The 21,032-nt window shown below is 38.7% G+C and overlaps 5 protein-coding genes across 17 annotated transcripts in view; 3 read left to right on the forward strand and 2 right to left on the reverse strand.

Moving 5' to 3' along the window:
• Positions 1 to 8,851, forward strand: part of LOC144193252 (uncharacterized) — a 42,343-nt gene extending 33,492 nt beyond the window's left edge. Inside the window, exon 7 of the mRNA XM_077712025.1 lies at positions 8,636 to 8,851. The gene's annotated coding sequence lies outside the window, so the exon portion shown is untranslated. The remainder of the gene's footprint in view (positions 1 to 8,635) is intronic.
• Positions 1 to 12,066, reverse strand: part of dlgap2b (discs, large (Drosophila) homolog-associated protein 2b) — a 52,775-nt gene extending 40,709 nt beyond the window's left edge. For 6 of the 7 annotated variants that reach the window (XM_077712011.1, XM_077712010.1, XM_077712009.1 and 3 more), the window contains exons 1-2: positions 11,818 to 12,066; positions 11,487 to 11,541 (exon numbers count right to left, since the gene is read on the reverse strand). In XM_077712011.1, coding sequence (XP_077568137.1) covers positions 11,487 to 11,541; positions 11,818 to 11,835 — 73 coding nt within the window. In that variant the 5' untranslated portion in view covers positions 11,836 to 12,066. Of the gene's footprint in view, positions 1 to 7,840; positions 8,916 to 11,486; positions 11,542 to 11,817 lie in introns of those variants that run through there. The other variant, XM_077712012.1, reaches the window with a different exon arrangement.
• Positions 10,522 to 18,775, forward strand: LOC144193250 (uncharacterized). Of its 7 annotated transcripts, XM_077712019.1 has the most exons (13): positions 10,522 to 10,621; positions 10,764 to 10,949; positions 11,845 to 11,927; positions 12,728 to 12,916; positions 13,651 to 13,820; positions 14,204 to 14,280; positions 14,902 to 15,363; positions 15,621 to 15,694; positions 16,209 to 16,702; positions 17,038 to 17,125; positions 17,203 to 17,272; positions 17,488 to 17,545; positions 17,703 to 18,775. In XM_077712019.1, exons 4-12 carry the CDS (start codon positions 12,884 to 12,886, stop codon positions 17,511 to 17,513), a joined length of 1,494 nt encoding a protein of 497 aa, XP_077568145.1. In that variant the 5' UTR covers positions 10,522 to 10,621; positions 10,764 to 10,949; positions 11,845 to 11,927; positions 12,728 to 12,883; the 3' UTR covers positions 17,514 to 17,545; positions 17,703 to 18,775. The 7 variants fall into 7 exon arrangements, with proteins under 7 accessions (XP_077568145.1, XP_077568143.1, XP_077568148.1 ...); XM_077712017.1 differs by having other exon boundaries at positions 11,845 to 12,916; XM_077712022.1 differs by having other exon boundaries at positions 11,845 to 12,916; positions 13,655 to 13,820.
• On the reverse strand, positions 18,338 to 19,893 carry grcc10 (gene rich cluster, C10 gene). Its single transcript, XM_077712031.1, has 4 exons — positions 19,664 to 19,893; positions 19,364 to 19,417; positions 18,836 to 19,012; positions 18,338 to 18,686 (listed from the first exon to the last, which is right to left on the reverse strand). Exons 2-4 carry the CDS (start codon positions 19,413 to 19,415, stop codon positions 18,547 to 18,549), a joined length of 369 nt encoding a protein of 122 aa, XP_077568157.1. The 5' UTR covers positions 19,416 to 19,417; positions 19,664 to 19,893; the 3' UTR covers positions 18,338 to 18,546.
• saysd1 (SAYSVFN motif domain containing 1) lies at positions 19,618 to 20,937 on the forward strand. The gene is made up of 2 exons (XM_077712030.1): positions 19,618 to 20,067; positions 20,434 to 20,937. Exons 1-2 carry the CDS (start codon positions 19,909 to 19,911, stop codon positions 20,746 to 20,748), a joined length of 474 nt encoding a protein of 157 aa, XP_077568156.1. The 5' UTR covers positions 19,618 to 19,908; the 3' UTR covers positions 20,749 to 20,937.
• The last annotated feature ends 95 nt before the right edge of the window (positions 20,938 to 21,032 follow it).

The raw sequence follows: 21,032 nt of genomic DNA on the forward strand, positions 1-21,032 counted from the left end.
TAGCTTGAACTCTTCCCAAGTTCACAGATCAAAGTCTAAAAGAGACCTGGCAGAACATGGCACAAAAAAGGGTCTGTCACACTACACATGTAGCCCCGGATGATGACAGATTTTGGGAACATTGTACAACCAAATATCTTTGTAACGCTTAACCTTTGTGTCACAAGACAAGGTTTAAAGACATCCAATTCAATGCTGTAGTCCTAATTGATCGCAGTGCATATTCAATTCGACTTGCATGACTGAACCAGAAATGGAAATACAATTAAACTTCTTAGAAAAAAACATGCTTAGTCAACATTTTACTCCACACATACATACTGCAAAATTGAATCAATATTGGCTGGGTTAGCCTCATAATTCATGAAGCCCATAAAAAAACGCAATTGTAATAATGGAATTAGGTTTTAGGGACTAAATATTCAACTATTAAAAAAATACACATAGTCGGGCAGTACTTCTCAATTAATATTGTGTACGCCATTGAAAAATCATTTAGCAGATTAATTCAAACAAGGTGACAGAGACAATGCGACCCGACTGGAGTGTTTTCTTTGCCTTCTCGCTGTTTCCAGGCAACAGCCAACCACGGTGCTTATTATGTCAGTCGGAAAACTGGACCTCCCTTTTTTTTATTAATTCCCAAACAACAAGGTCGCACATGTAATAAGGCCTGTGGGCCATAATCGTATTGTTAGGGGTTCAATCTGAGACGGGTATGTAAGGTTGATTCTTCTGTTGATTGTTCAGTTTTGCAAACATTCTCATTTTGAAAACCATGCATTTATTTTGACAGACACACTGTGGAAACTGAAATTGGTAGTTATTGTGTAACAGGAGTATGTAGTTGTGAAGAAGGGAAAAAAAACTACAGTTTCTAGAGTAAGGATGTCGTATTGAATAGTGTTTTCTGGCCTGGCATCCTGACTTTGTGACCATTGCTTTGGATGATTCTAATGAATGATTTTCTGAAGTAGTTAGTGATTCTGCACATGTTTGAGTGGTGTACACTGCATGTCGAAGTAGTCAATTTGAATTTAATGCTGGTCATTTTTTTGTTGCATGTCAACATAATGATTTCAAGCATATTGAAATCATATCAATCACACATCACTTCATCCGCTGCCAATTATATCCTTTACAGTGTGATGTTATACTCGATGTATGAAAAAGGGAAGTTAGCTGCAAGCTGTACTACAACTGAAATCCAATGTGTTCATCAGCAGGGTATAGTTGACTTTGGTCAGATCACATTTGAATTGTGCCAAAGTACATTTGGCCTTTGTTTAATGTATAGGATTAAATCATTGTTTGAGCCTGTTAGTTTAAATGACACCAACTAAATTCTAATGTGTTGGATTAACAAAATAAAAAGGTGTTTATATGAAAACACTTGTGTTGAGGGGTTGTTTAGGGGTGGGATTAAACAGATGCATAGTGGTCATCATCTTGGGACTACTTATTGAATATACATAGGTATAACATTGACTGAGTTTGAGTGAAAACAAACAGAACGTCTTTAAAACAATTAGATAAACCGCATTTTTTAAAGGTATGTTAACACCTTTCATTGGCAGTTGTTCCTAGTCAAATATTGAAGTAATTTCGATATAATTGAAAATGGGATATGCATATTGCAATTTAAATTGGGCATTGCTTATTTACATATGAACAAAAAATGTATGAATATTTACTCTAGCCATTAAGGACATTTAAAGACCTGTTTTAGTCTTGTTGCTTCAGCTATATAAAATTAATAAATAAAACAAAAACGTGACAGACCAAACTGTATTTTAGCACTTTAATATTAGCGCTCTGAATTCCCCATGTGGACACATAGCACCTGGCAGGTGCCTCTGCCCAGTGTGAGTCAGAGCACTTTGACTATTAACACACAGCAAGTAGCATGGCACTGAAAAGAGGCCAAAGCCATCTGGTAATGTCAACCTTTATAACCACACACACATTGCAACTCCAGAAAAAGACAGGGAGAAAAAACCCTGTACAGACTAAATCATGACTAGCCGCTGAGGGAAGACACTCATTTTCACCTAATAGGGAAAGCACAAAGTATCAATAGGACAACACACAATATTTTCATGTGTAGTGTTTGTAGTACAGAAGTGATACAAGTAGTGATTCTTTTTACCAAGTCGACTCTCCATTAACAAAAATAAATGAATCCACCCTAAGTTGATAAAATGGCACAGGTTTGTACGTGAACATTAGACAGGATTCATTCATTTTCCGTAATATTTATCCCCACAAGCGTGCAAGGGTGCTGGAGCTTAACCCAGCCAACTATGAGCAGTAGGCAGGGAACACCCTGAATTGGCTGTAAGCACAAATATTCAAACACATTCATAGGGACTATTTAGAGTCTTCAATCAGCCTATCTATCATGCATGTTTTTGGGATGTAGGAGGAGTCCAGATTACCTGGAGAAAACCCACCCAAGCTCAGAACTGTGAAGCAGACATACTAACAACTCAACCACCTCATAGATGGGACTTTCCATTTTAATTATAATCAATACTTCTGATTGGATCTGAACACCCTTTCATAATACTAAACATATACAGTACATATAAAAATGTGTTAATGAATAGCAAATGTATTGCAACCAAGTAAAATTACAGATTAAACTAAATTAAATTAAGGAACAATTCATCAAGAGAAAATCTCCATATATAATAACCATCCCCTGCCATTTGAAATTATAATATTTGACACTTTATCCAGCACTTTCAGCATCCGTTATATCAAGGGTTTTTTCGTGAGTGTGACCTTCACCCACCCACACACTCTCCTGATGGTACTTTTACCTCTAGCTTTAACTCACGATGTACAACACGGACAAACACATGGTATAAACGGTACATTAACCTTTATGCTTTGTCAATGACAACGATTCTCTCATCATTTAGTCTTTAAAACAGATACAGTGCGCATTTACAGATATGCAGTGACAACACAAAGTCGTGAAGCAAACAATGAAACACATGCATGTGAAAATATGCTGCTCTTTAAACGCACCGTTATAATCTCCCACTCATACACACATTGGCCTAGATCCCTCTAATCAAGCGGCACTGTTTGGTGGAATGTACAGCAGAAGCAGGATTGGGGGGGGGGTGCTTTTCTGGTGGGGTGCTACAGCTCCATGAGCATCTCCATGGAAACAGGCTTGAGAGCAGCATTTCCCGCTCAGCATACTGTCAAAGACTGAAGATGAATCTAGTCCTCATTAGGAAAGCCAAAGCATAACACCGCATAGCAGGAGGGGGATTCTATTATTAATTGCAACATTTTTGGGGTTTTACATAAACGTGCATATACACACTTAAGAAAAAGGGGTTTCCCTGGTCCCCTAAAAAATATGTTGGAAATACCCAAGTTTTACATTTTCAAGCACATACGATTTGTAGGTGGCCCTATAATATTCGGAGAAAATATCTCTTAATGTCAAAGAGATTTTGTACATCAGTTGGCATTCAGCTTGACGTTAACATCTCAATTTTAGACCTCATTAGAACCACCTTCAGATACTCGCCTCATATCTATGCTGTTAGAGACTTTTTCTTTGGCTTGTTGCAACATTTTGGTAAAAAAAGAAAAGAAAAGTGCAAGAGAAATCTTACTTCAAGTACCATGTACTTACAATATTTGCAGTCGGTGGAGAAACATTGCAGTTGTCCACGTGTAGCTTGCCAGTTACAATTTTTATTTACGCCAGGCAATTCGTAAGCAAGCATCCACATTTTTAAGTCCTCGATACTTCACTGAAACCCAGAGAGTTATTTTTGTGGACAAAGATTTATGGTCGCAGGGGCTGAAGCCTAAAATAATTGTTTCCCATACTTTAATTTGTTCACCCATGACATGTTTTACCTCTTTAAAAAAAAAACAGCTCTGTTCTTTTGATTTTATGTGAACTAAATTTGTATTCTACAAGTTTGTGAGTGAGCCAGCATGTCTGTCTCTGTTGGCCGTTTGATAGAACTAGAGGTGTCATGCAGGAAAGCCCCTTTATTGGCAGATGTTTAGTGACAATGACAGAGATGCCTTGTGCCAACAAATGAAATGGTGCAGTGAGAAATTCAACATTGAGCCAGAGAGCTGCAGTTGACGCTCAGCTGTGGCTGATACTTTCAAGTTATAGCTTCTCTTTTACTGCATTTAAATTTAGAATATTATATACATGGGTCGGCGGGGTATAGAAAATGTTGATACGTGTTCTTAGCACATAGCCAATCATATCGATCATATGCTATGCTTCAAATGTGAAGCGGACTACTCTTAACACTCTCAAAACTCACCCTTCCACTCACTTGTGCGCCCCCACACTATCTATCATTGTCATATTCCAAAGAGTCCAAGCAAGGATTACATAGAAAAAGTAGTATTCTGGTTATTTTCTGATCGTTTCTGGAGGTTGAAGAACAACATTGTAACACTTAAATAATCTAAATGGTAAAGTGAGGTTTCCATCTTCCCCATTGACTCACACTATACATTTAATTAGTATACACATAGAGAAAGCTCTCTCAAGAAACGACAATATAATGTAGAAGAGACAAAACCCCTGCCTAATTATTACCCAGTTTAAACATTGTAAACCATCACATCAATTCAAAAGCCTTTATTGTCATCATACACAGCTGTGTATAACAAATTGGTGGTGCTACTCCACAAAGTGCATTTTCCCAAGGAAAAAAAAAACATAAATAGTAATAATAAAAGATAAAAAGTCACATCCTGGCGCGGTGAATTCTAAAATATTGTACAGTCTAAGTTATTGCACACCCTGAAGTTATTGCACAGAAGGGATTCTGTGTCGTGCTTACACAAGTTCAGATTCCTACCAGAGTATATGTAAAAAAAAATGAACTGTTTCTCAATACAATGACAATTATTGGCTTCATTAATGATGAATTGTTGAGTCTACATATTACCAGGGGGAAAAAACAATCGGATACGTAACACAAACAAGCCCATAGACATGATTTTGGACTGAGGAAACATACTTTGTCAATGCTGCCCACACGTATTCTAAATGCCCGGTTGCAGTCATCGTGACTGGGAATTACGATCTCTCAGGATCAACTCCTCAGCTCAACATAGACTTATTTCTTTTTTTCCGAGCAGCTTATCCTCAGAGGGTCGCGGGGGTGCTGGAATGCCAAATATGGGCAATAGGCAAGGTAGACTCTGAATTGGTTGCCAGCCAATTACATGGCACAGGGAGACTAACAACTATGCTTGCACACACTCGTCTAGAAACAATTTTGAATAATTAATCACCCTCCCATGTGTGTTTTTTGGAATGTGGGAGGAAACTGGAGTACCACAAAAAAAAACAAGCAGGCATGGGGAGAACATGTAATCTCCACACGGGTAGGCTGGACCCCACTAGGGATCAAACAAGCTCCTGATCTTTGAGCATTGAGGCGGATGTGGTAACCACACTTCCACTGGCGGTCACACATAGATTTCATCCTCACAAAGTTCAGCAGAAGATCTGCTTGGAAAGAACAACCATTTCTGACTAAGATAGACAGGATAACAGCATTATCTAAGGAAAGAGAAGCCAATAAAAACAAACATGCTCCAGAAAATGTAGTGGAAATCAATCAAGTCATTTCCTCTGGTTGAAAAGAAACCGGAAATGTACATTGAAAATGTAATCAGAAGCTGTAATCACCGTAAAACAGGTTTTCAACATAGTGTTTGTTATGGTAATTTCTGTTTGAGAAAACAAATTTACTGACAAAACAAGAGACATACCAAAACTGTAGCCGCTGTGCGATAGTCTGACAGATATCATGGTTTATTATCACTATTCTCGATGTGAGAATTGCAAACTGCAAATGGATCATTTCCAAGAAACCCATTTTAATCCTTACGGACAAAGATTTTATTTTCTTGTCAATCACTAGGGAATTGTCAACCTCGGAACCCTTTCCTCAGAATACAAATGCTAGAGTCAGTCATGTCCTTGCATCGTTCTTCATAATTCACCACTGAACCCAATTGCTAACAAACAGACAAAAACATGAGTACTTATAAAAGTGTCATGTTCCCAAACTAAAAAAAAAAACAGATCATATCTATGCTTCTTTTTTTGTCACCATGTCTTATTTACTCCTGCACAAACATAGTTACATGTTCCTTTTCAGTATTGTCAAAATTTAAATTGTGTTGAGACACATACAGAATTTTATATTAGCACTTACTCACTAATTCACTTAAATGTGTACTATGAGATTCTGCTGTATAATTAGCATTAGGTAAGTGGGTACACATATTTTTCCAATCATGTATTTTCCGTGAAAGTCAGTCATAGATAGATACACAATTTGTGATAAAAACAAAAGTTAAAGATCATTCTCTATTGGTACAGCATAGTTGCCCAAGTGAGTGGCTTTCTGCTTAAATGCTGTATTCTTATCACCATTGGATAGTGCGGTTATAGAGCCCCGTTTAGCCTCTAGTGTCCGCTTGAGGAAACCTGCAAGATTTTGTAGGAGCAATTTGAATGAAGCATCAGGGAAGGATTGTGTTGCCTCTGGAGGATAAGAAAGGTGAAAAAAACTGCCAAGGAGCTGATACTTCACCTCTTGAAATCCTCTGCATGATAAGTACCTTAGTCGTATACTTTAGTCACTTTTATTTAACAGAATGTGCAATTTGTATGTTTACGGATGTCTAAATATTGTCAAAAGGCTAAAAAAAATATCACTATGTAGCAATAAGTGGGAACGTTTATAAATGAGGAAAGAGTGGAAATGTGACACTTATTGTGTCATTTGTTGTAAAACAAAGCCTGTCTCTAATGGTTCCTCTCTTTGAATATCCATTTATCAAATTAAAATATTGACATTTGCCTGTCATGCACTGATCTGGTCACATAAGAGATCATTTATACTATGCATCACCTTGTCAATATTTTCTCACATCTATTATTTTCTCACGTCTACAAGATAAATGCATTTCTGGGCCAATTTACAATGCTTTACCTCACAAGCAATGCATCTTTATTTTTTGAGGCCAGTTTACGCATAATTATAGCACGAGTTTTAGCTAAGACACCCACTCACAGAAATCCAAAATGCCTGAAGCCCTCTCTCAAAACAGAAGGCGTCTGGATTTTCATATCACTGCAGCACACACTTTATTTCATATATCTAATTTATAACAAGGATACTTAACGAAGGGTCACAACAGGATTTCAGCAACTCAAGTCAACACTATGCGACCAGCAGTTTTCCCAAAATCTGATTTATGAATCAACGTACAGAATGTTCCCCAAACTACCCCCCCACCACCATTTTCATCATGTTCAGTTTTCTTAAGTCCTGTCTCCCCTCTTTCCTTATCATACATTTTTTTAATGCAAAACAAGTCACAATTCATTGAAATTACAGTTTATTACCTCCTGCTAAGCGGGAAACTCAATCATTCCATCAATCATCATTACATCACTGAGTGACTATATAAAATTAGACGATGCTCCCCTGGCTCAGAACATGTTGCGTCAACCCGAGTGCTATTTAGCCACGTAGTTGAGATAAAAACCCCCTTGTTGCCCTCACAGCTTGGTTGAAGGGCTATCCCACCCACCCTATTGCGTTGTCACACGCTGGCAAACATATGGACACACACCTGCACATTGTGAATGAGAAGAGGCGCCTCTTCACTAAAAGCAGAAGGCTACATCACTCCATGCATTAATAACCCAATGTGCAACTTCACTCACTGCTGCAACAGTTTAACCGAAAACCTTAACCCGGGAATGGCAAAATAGGGAAAAACTAGATTGATGGAGGAGTGGTCTTACCGTACAGCGAGACTATGTTGCGGAGACATTGGATCGCATATGCTGTTTGTCATCACACGATGACTGGGAAGCTGAGCCCAGCTGAGAAGGTGTTTCACATCAGAGAACACAGACGGGAAAGTGACGATTCTTCTCTTTTCTGATCCTTTTTTTGCAAAGCCCTCACAGGAATGGAGCATAGAAAGAGAGAGTGAAGGAAAAGGAGGGGAAAGAGGAGGAGTAGGAGGAGAGGGAAGGCAAGAGGAGGCAGCAGTGGACCGGGTTTGTGCTGCTGTGGATCACCTGGAGCACCGTTGGGCTCCGCATTTACTCCTCCACTGCAGCAGTGTGAGCTGCTTGTTTCACAGGCTTCCACACATCACCGCAAAACCAGGACGCGGATTCTCCTTGGTGCTGGATTCAGGATTCTGCAGCTCTGCCCCCATCAGCATGCACGCTGACGCCCCTCTGTCGCGGTGCCTCTCAAGTCTGCATTTAAGCCTTTGTATCCCATCTCAGCGTAGAGGCGGTGGTGGTGGTGGTGGTGGTAGTGGTGGTTTGTTAGCACTTGGCGATGAGTCACAGGTGATATTCTCGCTTGTGTGTGTCCCTGTAATGACTCGTGCGTGTCATAAAACGTCAAGCTGCATAGAGCCTTAGCCAACATCACGTATCATCACTCAGTTGACGTCACAACAAACTAAAGGAAATGAGAGTTCTCTCTTGGTCCGTTGGGAAAAACCTGCTGATGTCACCATGATTGTGAAGTCGCCCAAATGATGAACAACGTTTGAATAAAATCTATTTATGTTTCAGGATCACCTGTCCACACTGCCTTGGAACCAAAGTCAAACTACAACCTGGACCAGGCATTCTCTTACTCACATTCACCCTATTTGCAGAGAAGAAACTGAAACACAGGCTGCCTGCACTCCAAGACGCAGTTACTCTATGATGAATAAGTATTTCTGGTAATTTCCTAATACTACTACTACAATAGTTAGCAGCAATACACACAACAAACCCTCAACCAGTTTCCTAAAACCTTTTTATGTGACTACTGCATAAGTTTTGAATGGCAAACCCAAACACGCACAGGTTCTGAAACAAAGTACTACAATTGCTTATCTTAGTATGATTAATTTGGCTGTTACCATCACCCTGATAATAGTTCATACCAAATAAGGTGAATTTTTCTGGGTGTTTTGATTCAACTCAGCTCAAAGGTGACCGCTGCATGAACCAAAATAATAGAAAACTATGAGATTTTCATTATTATGGATGTCCTGAAATCTGCTTGCAAGATAAGGATGTTAAACTTTCTAAAAATAGCCCAGCAAACAAAAACAATTTGTGAACACAAACTATTTTCTTTTACTTTTCCTCAGACCACAATTCAGACCTAGTGTTACTGTATTCTGCTATACTTTTAAATTGATTTAGTACAACTTGGCTAAGGTCTGAGGGCCTAATAAGTCACCCCTCATGGTCTCAGGTCATTTTGTATTAATGCTCTTATCCTAATTTAAAATATTTTTTGCCAGGGCTCATTCATTTCAACACTATAGTTACAGTAGGTTAGAAATTTGCCAGTAGAGGGCATGTGTGGACATCACATGAAGTTGGTGGTCCCTATGGTCTCAGTCTTTTAGCCTTTAGTAGCGCAATGATTTGTTCAATATATAAAAAAAGGACATAATTGGACATTTACAGAAGATTCCATGCAAGATCTGCATGTAAATAAAAATGTAACCATTTTTACCTGTCATGCTAGAGATCCATCTTATACTGAGTATACTCATTGTGATGCATTCAGCATGACCAATCATTTAACCCGAACTATAACTTTAAATTCTGCCCTCACGTCTCCTTTTACTTTATCAGCCTCCTTTATACCCAGCAGCACATAAGAGCTTTGGGGTCAGGAGACAATGTTAAAATGGAACAAATATCCTTTTGGATTGATTTTTTTGGCCATGAGTGCAGTTCATTGGTATTCTGATTGAATGCAGGTACCCAAGAGAAATGCAAGTGCTTTTGATAGGATAAAAAAAACAAAAAAAACATCATGTAAACGACAGCAGGTCAAGGAAACAAGGACAACATAACTCTAACAAAGCCAAATGAGAATTAATCCTACAGGGATGACATGCAGTTGAAATTATTGAGGATATTTCAAAGTACTATTTTCAGTTGTACAGGCTTGATTCCTGCATTCTCACAGGTATTTCCTTATGGATTTAACTTTTACAACCAGTCAAGCTTCAGCAGGAGAACCTATAGCACACCCACAGTGGTTTCTGTCTTTAATTTACATAATTGGCAGCAAGTTAGATCTTGTTTTTTTTCCATTAGTGGTAGCACATGCAGTACGTATATCCAACATTGTCTGTATTACTCTCTCCTCCCCAAAATGTCATAATGTGGCACTTTTAGACTTTTCATAAGACAATAACAGAAAGGTTAGAATTATAATCATTGAGATGGCAGTAGTTACATTTTACTGGAATGGTGTTGAAGGTTCAACAAAAGTGTTAAAGTACTGTGTAAAAAGACCTTTCACAAAATACAAGCAGCTTCTACGTTAAAGAAAACACTTCCATCTAGTGGTGTTACACAGTAGGGGGATATTGTTCAAACTATTGACAATTTTTAGTCTGACTTTTAACAATAAAGCTAATACTGTAAACATATCTTTTACAGGCCAGACCACCAGGAGTACTTTTTGCCAAAGGAGCTTTCAAAACCATAAAATATCTGATGTCTACCATGGAAGCGTCTACAGTAGAACTAGTAACTGAGGTTTGTGCTGAAGTGAGCATTAATTTTATGGCAAAAAAGGCCAGTGTACAGGGTCACTCCCCTGCCTTGTTTATATTGATGCTTCTAAACTCTTTGTGGCCTTTGCTATGTTTAACAAATCTGTCAATGTCACCTTTTGTAGCTCAAACTCCTCCACATGTTAAGAGTCATCACCTCCATTAAGATAAAGTGAGTTCAGAACCATCGATTCTGCATGTGCTGTGTGGGTCAAGCAGGGTTTAAGACTTTCCCATCATGCATTGTGGCTTGAGTTGGGGGAACTGTAACAGCAAGAGGTTGTTTTTGACACGTGAACCTACAATTGAAGGTAAGTCCAGAGTACTGTTCATTAGTGAGTGATGATTAAATATTGCCCTTTTGTAGAAAACGACTATTCCCATAAAAATCTTTGAGGGGGGGAATCAAGACTTAAATCCACTTCTCTGATTTGGCTATTTCTAAGTACAGTATGTGTAAATAAAATGAATATTTTTTATTTTGTTACTTAAACCTGTGTCATTCTAACCCTCATATTTAATGTGCAGTGTTGCTTATTGCTTTCTTTTGGGTGACAAGTTTCTTTTTAGGCTAGAGTTGGTTATGTTGACCTGGTGGATGAGTGGTTAGTGCATTGGCCTCACAGCTTTGTGGTCCTGGGTACAAATCCAGGTTGATCCAATTGTGTGGCACTTGCATGTTCTCCCAGAGCCTTTGTGGGTTTTCTTCAGGTACTCCCAGATACTCTTTGTGTTCAAAATCACTGTGTACCCAGTAAATACCAAAATATTATCCCATATGTCCCATTCAGAGCTAAATTGCAACATCCTGCTCCAAAAGAAAAAGAAAAAAAAAACTCCAATCTTACCGGAATCGTTGTCCATGAAAATGCAGCAGTGAGTCTGTAGTAACCATGGTAACACCTATGACACATAGAAAATTCTGTATACAATAGTACAATATAGCTGAGTCACTCTATTATACATGTGTTTACTTTCAGTGGGGGAACATGAAATGATCCATAAAAGTGGAGATACTGAACTTAATGAAATTGATCAAGTGATTCCCTTCCATTGACAAGAACACACGTACCATCTTGTCATTTACAGCATCTGCACAACTTTAGTGTATACCCAACGTGTCGTACTGATCATAAGAATAACAAAATCATGCTTTTTGAGTAAAGATTCGCGTGATACCTTCTTAATGGCTGACATGTTCCTCAGACGGCGAAGGTCACTTCTTCACGAGGATCTTCCTTCGCCGTTGATAGGCGATCATGTCCCCCCCTCGCCGTGTCCGCAATAAGGTCAGTAATCCCCCCGGGGGACGTGCGCGTTCATCCCCGTCGCGGATGTTGCGCGGGTGGTCCGAACGTCTTGAGGCATCTGCGTGGATTGTTATATGCAGCGCTCGTCCAGATGTGGTGTCTTCTCGTCCTCGCTTGACGCCATTTTTTTCACCCCAAAAGTGCTAGGGAATGGGGATGATTTTGTGATATAATCACAACATCTTTGGAAGTCTGACTGGATATTTTTCTTCAAATTTAATTACATATGCTTGGACACTCTTGATATTGAGTGCACTTTTTTATATAATCCAGTAAAGATGTGTGTATAGCATGCTTATATTGAACAGAAGTTAGTTTTATTTGTTTTTTAATGTGTAATTACATTATTAAGGGTACTATCAGGGCTGGGTTTTGCTATGGACAATGTGGGCAACTGCTCAGGGTGCAATCAATGTGAGGGTGCACCGAGGACCTTATGTTTCTCAATTATACTACCAGTTGTCTAGACTCTAGATTAGACTATTATCCTTCATTTACAAGGAAAGTTAGTGGCTTAGACCACCCACTCTGCATCACCTCTGCCCTTGTGTCAGTAAAGTGTTGCTACATCTAGTCTAAAATGGGCTTTTTACTGTAACTTATTTGTGAAGTTGTAAAATACACCAGGATTGCCTCTGGGTTTTAGTTTCCATGTTTCATTCCCTAAATTAATTCACTGAAATATTACACACTTCTGAAACTGATGCCGTGTATTTTATACGCAATTGAAGGCATTAATATCTTGTTGAATCTATATATTTTTCTTACATTATTTTGAGGGTGTGGGCAGATACTCTGAAAGTCTGTGACTAAACTTCATCTTCCAAGATGACAACCTATTCACCCTATTCATACTTTGGCCGAGATGTAACAAAATCTGACTGAAAAATGGGGTGCCATCCAGAAAGCAGTATGTGACCAGGTTGGTGACCAGCATGAAGAGTGGCTGCCAGACTCTTGTTGCCCGGGTATGGTTTTTTCACAGTAGAGTCTACTGAGTAGACAAAGATACTTCATTGTTAATGGAATTGAATTAGGACATTTTAATTAGTTGTTTAGTTAAATTTTAATCATCCAAAACCACCCATTAAGTGATGGGGAGAATGTTGTTTTTCGATGGAATAGTAGATTTTGCCCAATTTAAAAGAACTAAAGCCACAAAACCTGCAAAAGCAAAATAAATAACATTCCAATTTTCTTCGCTAGATGGTAGTAACTCAACGTAGTTGTCTGCCTCTGTCCATGGTGCTGATTTCACTTACATTTCATTCATTGGTTTTGTTAAATATATTTCTGAATAGTTACTTATTGTGTTGGATTTAAATAGTTTTTCTCTTGAATAGATCATTAACAATCTTCCATATTCATATATTTTCTCACATTAATATGTACTGTTCTTTATTAAATAAATCAAACTCATTAGACTAGAGTTTAAGAAGTGGAAATTTGTGAGTAAAAATAAAGCAAATTCAAGCAAGATTCATTTATTTTGAACTTCAACCAATTTTGAAATGTAATATTTACGTTTTGCTACGTTTATTTTCAGGAAGTGATGTAAGTGAGGCTTCTAAATGCCTTAAATAGACACCTGAGCACTACCTGTAATGTATGAAAAAACGCAAATGGGTTGTTTTTTCTATTCAAATCTACTCGTTTTAGAATGAAATGCTCTGTGTTACTTATATTTATATATTATGACCAGGAAGTTGGTGGAGCACAACGAAGTTCCACCTTTTTGGGAGACATTAAAAGCGAAGAAGAAGCAACAATCGCAAATAGTTTCACATTGTCTGCTATACGTCCAAAATTTGGTGAAGATTCGACCAACGATGGGATTGTGATCTGCAGTTGTGAACGACGTGGAGTTGACAGGTAAATTAAACAGTAATTGTCCTGTTTGCGCATGTAATCGCTCTTTTTTTGGGGGAGATCGATTTATGCCCCATCACGTTGTTTGTTCAACACTGCATCTAAGCTTTCTACAAAAGTCAACCCCGAAGTGAAAAGCACTAATCCAGCTAACATCGCGTCATCACAGCCGACGCACGTAATCGCGATTAATATGTCATCAGCGTCAAATTATGAGGTCATTCAATGGCATTTTTAAACGTTATTGTCGGATATTTATAGATTTAACTGTAATGTGTCTGTCCACTCGTCATTTTTAATATGGTATCTTAATTGTATAGATCTTTTTTTTTATTTCATTGGTCAATGTGTGCATGTTGTTCATATTTTTGGGTTGTTTGTTTCAGATTATTTCCCTCTTGTGTAGAAAGCTTCATCAAACCCTACATCACAATGGGGAATGGGAACTACCGCCCCACAGCAGGTGCATCAAATACTCAAGAAATGTAGACAACACACATTTATTTCCCATTCTCACCCTAAAAAGTGTAGTAAAGCAGCACATTTGCAACATGCATATATTTGGCACAGTCCCTTTCTATGAACTCCATAAAAAATAATTACAAATTATACACACGGGTGAAATTAGTTCATATTCATCACCATGTGGTGTTGATTAGTTAGTGACTAATACAAATTGTCTGCAAAGGTAATTCTTGCTCCCCACAGTGCTTGAAATGGTAATTTGTAAGAGAAAATACATGGAAAATGCATTTTGCCAGCTATTTCCAAAGCTAAAGTGTCCATCAGACTAATTGCTGTGCTATAAAAAATGCCCCTACAAAGGTTCAGTGTTGTTTAAAGCATCTCTAACTTCCATTTTAGTTCATTACAATAAACTTGTCAAAGTCACGGCCCTAAAAGATGTGATATCTCAACATTTTCAAAACAAACCATAAGCCATGTTGGTATTTTTTACATAAAACATCAAATTGATGCCCCTGATTTGCTTTTGCCGCACAAAACAAGACACCAAGTTTGACACCTGTAAACACAACACATTTTTAACAGCTGTACTTTTCCTGCACTCCTTTCCCCTTTTTAGATTTCTTCCAAAATCCTACAATGCCCTCTGAAGCAGATCTATCAGCCATGGTTATGCCCTCCCCACCCATCTCCTACAGGACGCAGACATCCTCAGTCGACATGGCGGGCCACTCATCCCACGCCACCACTTTTGTCATAACAGACTGGGAGCATCCCCTGTCTTCTCCCTCCGAATGGGCCGTCCTAAGTTTAGACAAGTCCGAATCTCTGAGCTCAAGTGGCAGAGCGGGGTGCCATGACGACGCCCCGGCGGTCAGACTGCACAGCCTGACATCGTTCAATATGTCCAGGGCATGGCCTTTGGAGCAGAGCTGGCAGGAGAGGGACAGCGGAATGGAGTCTCAGCTTGCCGTGGAGACCTCAGATGAGGAGCAAAACCACACCCTGCTCGGCCTGATGGAGCGCAATCGCACCTCAATGGGTCTCTGCCTAAATCCGGATACAACTGCCAAAGCTGTAGGTAGGCCCTTTCTTTCTTGGATTCTAGAATTTTATGACAGGGGAACTTTTAGGGTCCAAATTAGAGGCATGAACTGTTTTAGATTTGTTTAAGAAGGTTGTAAATGTGGCACTTTAAAACCATTGCAACTGAGGTCTGAAATCTGAAAGTCTGGACTGTATTAATGCTGTTTTAAGAAAATTTCCTCATAAGTTTAACTCTGCATTCCACCTTTTAATGTCATGATTTCTTTCATTACGTTTGTGTCATCTTCTTAGAGCTGGTCAGAGACTTGATAATAGAACGAGACAAACTGGCGGAAGAGGTGAACATGCTGCTAGAGACACATAAAGTGAGTGCAATTATGTTGCATTTTAGATCAGTGATTCCCAATCATCTTTAAATTTTTTAATTTAAAATTCTGTTACCTAGTCATTCTCCTTAAAAGTTTTATCAAAAGTCATTCAACTAATTTAAACACCGACCTTCTGTCAACAAAAATTGAAGTCCAATAATTAATGCAAAGATTTTATTATTGTCATTTCAAAACATGGACTTATTCCCCATCATCTTGCATTAATATTCAACATTTTCTCTGGGAATATCACAATAGATAACTATACTGTATTTTCCTCAATATGAAGTATACATAAATACACTTAAAATTTGTTTCATATATAGGGCGCACTGGATTATAAAATACAGTGTTAGTAGTAGGGTATTGTGTTATACATCCAATATACGGTATGCCAAGGAATTTTCATCGCCTGCTTTAAAAAGTATTGTGAAGCTTAGTCATGTTTGCACATGCTTGATTGATATTTTAGTCAAATCCTGTCATTTTGGTCTTCTGCTTTCCATTTTAGAATGAGAAGATGGAGTGGATCGAGTTCACCAAGGACCTTCAAGTGGCCGTGCAGGTGGCCGAACGAATGAGTTCGGAATCAGAGCAAACCACCAAACTGCTCGACAAGGACAACAAGAGATTGCAAGATGAGCTGGACGAGGCCCACGAAAGGCAGCTGGAGACACAGCAGGAGATGGAAAATCTGCGCTCCCAAAACACAGACTTGAGCTATAAACTGTCCACAATTGAAAAGAAGCGGCGCATCACCGACGTGAGATTCATAGAAGACAAAAGCCAACCTGATGAGTCTTATGAGTTCAAAACATGCGAATTCCTGGAGAATGGCGACGTGGCCGGCGTTCAAAAACAAGAGGATTGTGATGCTAATGACGAGAAGGAAGCAAGAAAATCACCGCTGACCGCCAAGGGGATCGGGAAGGTATACGTGGACGCACTGGAGAAGAAAAACTCAGGCGGGCGTGACCAAAGGAGGATTGTGATGTCATCTGAAAGGTCTTTGCCAATCCGCACAAGAACTTCCACTACAATGCAGTTTCCCATCATATTTTAGTTGATACACTATATGCAATTACTCGCATATACCCTCCATTTAAACCCTGATGTTTTACAGCCATTTGCATCCACACACAAACTACAATAAGTACTATATTTTCCCTACATTTTATACTTGCACTTCACTTTGCTTTTATTTTTGTCTGTATGTTACAAATAAATATACTATTGGTTGAAGGAGTAGAAATTATAAAGAAAAAAACACAAAATGTTGATGTATGTCCATGTTTTTGTTTTTTTTTTAAGAGAGGAAACTAAACTATTTTCTCCCACAGGAATCTGTCCCGCATTCCATCGCCTGTTACTGCTCCCTCTTTTAGAAATACTCTGAATAAAACAAGTTCAACAACGCCACTGTGGAAGGTAAATGCGTTCATTTGGTAAAGTTGAAATGTGAAAAATCAGCCTGTGTTTCTGACTATTGACTTCTTATGTTACAGATAGAAGAGCCAACACAAGGGAGGACGCCGGCTCAAGTTTTGAAGGAGAGCTTGTCAAACATTTCCAAAGGTACTTTGAAAGAAAAAAATACATGTCCTTTTTAGTATTTTGAAAATATTCCAATGCCTTTGCACTGGTGTACTAGAACATATTACATATTTTTTTCAACAATGGAAAACTTCTGAGAGAAAACATGACTGTTTGGGGGGTCAAATTTGACTAAGTGTAGTTATAGAACATAAGTAGAAATTGACATTGGTTAAAACTTTTTTTTATGCTCCTAGGCAGAAAATTTGGAACTTGCTTTTAAGACATGAGTCTCTTGGAATTGCAACCACTGTGGTGAGTCTTTCTTTGCTTAGTATTAGTTTACATATATTAGACACGTATTAGTTTATGTATATTAGAAGAGGAAGAATGTTTACCTCTTATTCATGCCTTACCCATAATTACACACTTATGTTTTTCTTTGCACTCTTTCATGGTGCCCATTCGACAGACTGGAAGAATTTTGGGAAAATGAGGCACCAAACTGGCAGAAAGTATTCAGTTACCTCAAAAGCATGTGTTATCATCTTGTGAGGTAGAAGGCACCAGAGACTCCATGTGACAACATTGTGATTTTTTTTGCACCAGCTTGCATCACCTCTTCCCAGTATAATCTTGATTGACACTTTAATTTCATCTTTTCTCATGACATCTGTCACACTTGGTAAGACAAAGCAGCCACACATCACCTAACTATTGTGTATAAATATATATTTTTAATACAGTATTCCAACTTAAAAATCATCTAATCCCCAACTTTCATGTTTTGGCAGACTTTAAATCACAGATTTGCACAAGTTATTTAAGTAAATTAGCACTTTAATGGAAAATATTATTGGAAAGGGGTCACCATTTGCTGCCATTTTTACTTTAATTGCCAAACTTGAAAGAAAAGAAGATTTTTTATGGTGTTTTTTTAAGTCAATCTGTAGAACCTTTTAGGCAAGCGAGTGCATTTTTTTAAAGTTGTTGTTGCCTGAATACTTAATGCAATAATAAATGTATAGCTGAACACTCACAATGAGGCATGTTCTTGTAAGATATTGAATTAGTTATTAGCTCAAAACTAAAAATATTGCTCACATCTTAAAATACAACACAATGGCATTTATTGACATAGAAAACAATTGGAATGCAGTACATGGAAATCTTTTAAAAAATTGATAAATACAACAAACACTTGCATGTGTTTAAAAAAAACTGACCTAGTAGCAGCCTTCAAAATAAAGGCCTTTAAAAAAAGAGACATAAGAGCATTTCCATGAATCCTGCAGACATTTTGGAATAAATCAATTTTATGAGGCTGTGATAGCATTCCCTATGGGTGGTGTTGAAAGCGGTGGCAGGAGGAAAGACTTGAGTTTAGCAGACATGGCAGCTATTTCGGGGTCCTGGGTTTCATACATCTTCACCAGTCTAGCAAATTTGAGGACACCTAAAATTAGAAATGCAAGGTTAGTTCATGGACTTAGGATAGACTTGCAATTGATTCAAATCCCCCCAAAAGTAAGATCTAAATAGTTATCATTCTGTCCCATTCGCTCTAATTTTGATTGTGGGTACGCTCAAGCATTTTGGCCTTACCTTCTCCTTCGTTGTTAAAGCCGTACGCTTTGATGACTTCCTGTTGAATGAGCGTGGCCACGGGGAGAACCAATTGAAGCATCTTGCCCATATCATTGCACGCACTCTCCCGTGCCTCCTCCATTCTCACTGCATTTTCTGGCACCGCAAAGGCCTGGATCACCTCGCTAAGCACCACTGAAACACACAAGAACATGTCTGACCTTACACAAAGCCTCATGAATTGATGTAGGCCCTCCATTAATTAACCTATGTGCATGTACCAACCTAAAGTTACAGAAATGCATTCATTTTCTGTACCGCTTAATGCTCAAAAGGGTCACGGGGGGTGCCGGAGCTGATCCCAGCTGACTTCTGTCACACTAAATCGGTAGCCAGCCAATCACAGGGCACAAGGAGATGGACAACCATTCACACTCACACTCGTACCTACCTACTCTGTGTTTTGTGATTACACTAACTACTAGTCTGTAAAATGTGTTTTCCCCCCTGTATTATATAGTGGCAAATCGAAATGGGACAAGTTACCTCTGGTTTGTTCTACTGTCAAAGTGGGCTGTTGTGCTGGTGCAGAGGCCATATCTGGAATAACATTAATGACAGAAAATACGACATTTATAATCACACTTCACAAATCAGATGTAAATTATAAGTGGAGTGCAGGTAATTATTAGTATACATGTACGTTTGACATCACGATGAGTTCGTCATCTATTCGTTTCAAAGGCCCGATCGCTGGCATATTATGCTAATTTAAAAGTCCACCCTTTACGTCAGACGAACTTAAACATTGTATGGTTATATAGCATAGTATAATATGAAACTTACCCAAGGATGAGAAGGGACGCTTGTAAGAAAAAATTCCTCCTTTGACGGCACTAATTTGCGACAGGCCTTTACGACACTTAGTTCGACTTCAGGCAAATACGCTGGCAAAAGTAAACATCACAGGGTGACACGGAAATGTCACTGAAACGTGGTTGCAAGGCATATGTTAACGTTGGTATTGTCGATCGACTAAATGGATCTACTTAAACCGAAAGCTGACATATTTTGACACGTTTCTTTTCGCAATGGAGCGTAAACTTGCAAGTTTCAGGGCTCGGCGAGAGGCTAAAAAAGCTTTGATGCAGGAGCAGTTTGCTTTCCCCGTTCCTGCAACAAACACGAAAGAGCCTGCAACTATAACCCCACAGAGTGAAATCGAATCCGAACCCAAATCCCAGCGAAAGGTGACTATTGCCTCTTTTAATTGTTTACATCATTGTTGTAACATGTTTCGGAAATGTGTCAAGCCATCGTGATATTCTTTCTAATTTCCATAATCAACATATTTTGATTGGCTCAACTATCGTGTTGCCATGACAACCTAGTTGGATGAGGGCACAACGTTATTCTCGTCCATGAGTGTCAATACTACTGTTTTTTTGCAACATGTTTCCCTAAAACATTTTTCTTTTTGAAAATTTAAAAAAATATATGTTGACCCTCAGCCTGAATGCCACGTTGTGCATATAATGTTGTTGCTGTGTATACATTTTGCACTCTGAAGAGATCTTTCAAATGTTTGTGTTGATTCATTTGCTTGTTTTTTGCAGGACTATTGTGACTGGATCCTGCAAAGTAGGTGGGGAAGATGGCTGGCAACAAGGAACCTCCACAACATCACCCTGCTCAAAGTCTTGCTATGGGTGGTCCTGCTGGGTTTTTTTGTTGAACTGGATTTCGGCTTGCCCTTCTTCGTGGTCTCCCTCTTTTACTGGCTGTACGAGGGACTACGTGACTCTGGTGAACGGGAGCCCGGGGAGATGAGCGCGTATTCAGTCTTCAATCCGGGTTGTCAGGCTTTACTGGGCACTCTCACCGCAGAGCAGATGGAAGCAGAGATGGGATTCCGACTTCCAAACAGCTGAAATGCCTGCAAAATTGCAAATGAACCCTCATGTGAAATCATGGATTCAGTAAATGCCTTCTGTCTATTGACAATTCATAGCTTCTCAAAATCACTGTGTCACATAGGAAATCATGCCATTTTATGAAATTCGGGTTTTCAAATTACCTACCCACAAAGTGCATAATAAATTGTGTGTTTTGTCTCATAATCTGGTCAATATTTTGAATAATCTATGCACAGTGTATTAATAAAATGGGCTTTTAATTTAGGAGATATCAAAAGTTTAAACAAAAGTAGGGAAAT

This window comes from Stigmatopora nigra, chromosome 2, assembly GCF_051989575.1.
Source record: "Stigmatopora nigra isolate UIUO_SnigA chromosome 2, RoL_Snig_1.1, whole genome shotgun sequence".
NCBI lineage: Eukaryota > Metazoa > Chordata > Actinopteri > Syngnathiformes > Syngnathidae > Stigmatopora > Stigmatopora nigra.

Coding starts and splice junctions, on each gene's coding strand:
- LOC144193250 (XM_077712015.1), top strand. CDS start 13,609: ATGAAATGCTCTGTGTTACTTATATTTATATATTATGACCAGGAAGTT. Junction 13,821..14,203: donor GAACGACGTGGAGTTGACAG/GTAAATTAAACA, acceptor TGTTTGTTTCAG/ATTATTTCCCTCTTGTGTAG. Junction 15,695..16,208: donor TGCTGCTAGAGACACATAAA/GTGAGTGCAATT, acceptor TTTCCATTTTAG/AATGAGAAGATGGAGTGGAT.
- grcc10 (XM_077712031.1), bottom strand. CDS start 19,415: ATGGCCTCTGCACCAGCACAACAGCCCACTTTGACAGTAGAACAAACC. Junction 19,013..19,363: donor GACAGTAGAACAAACCAGAG/GTAACTTGTCCC, acceptor TGTGTGTTTCAG/TGGTGCTTAGCGAGGTGATC. Junction 18,687..18,835: donor CTTTAACAACGAAGGAGAAG/GTAAGGCCAAAA, acceptor TTCTAATTTTAG/GTGTCCTCAAATTTGCTAGA.
- saysd1 (XM_077712030.1), top strand. CDS start 19,909: ATGGAGCGTAAACTTGCAAGTTTCAGGGCTCGGCGAGAGGCTAAAAAA. Junction 20,068..20,433: donor AACCCAAATCCCAGCGAAAG/GTGACTATTGCC, acceptor TGTTTTTTGCAG/GACTATTGTGACTGGATCCT.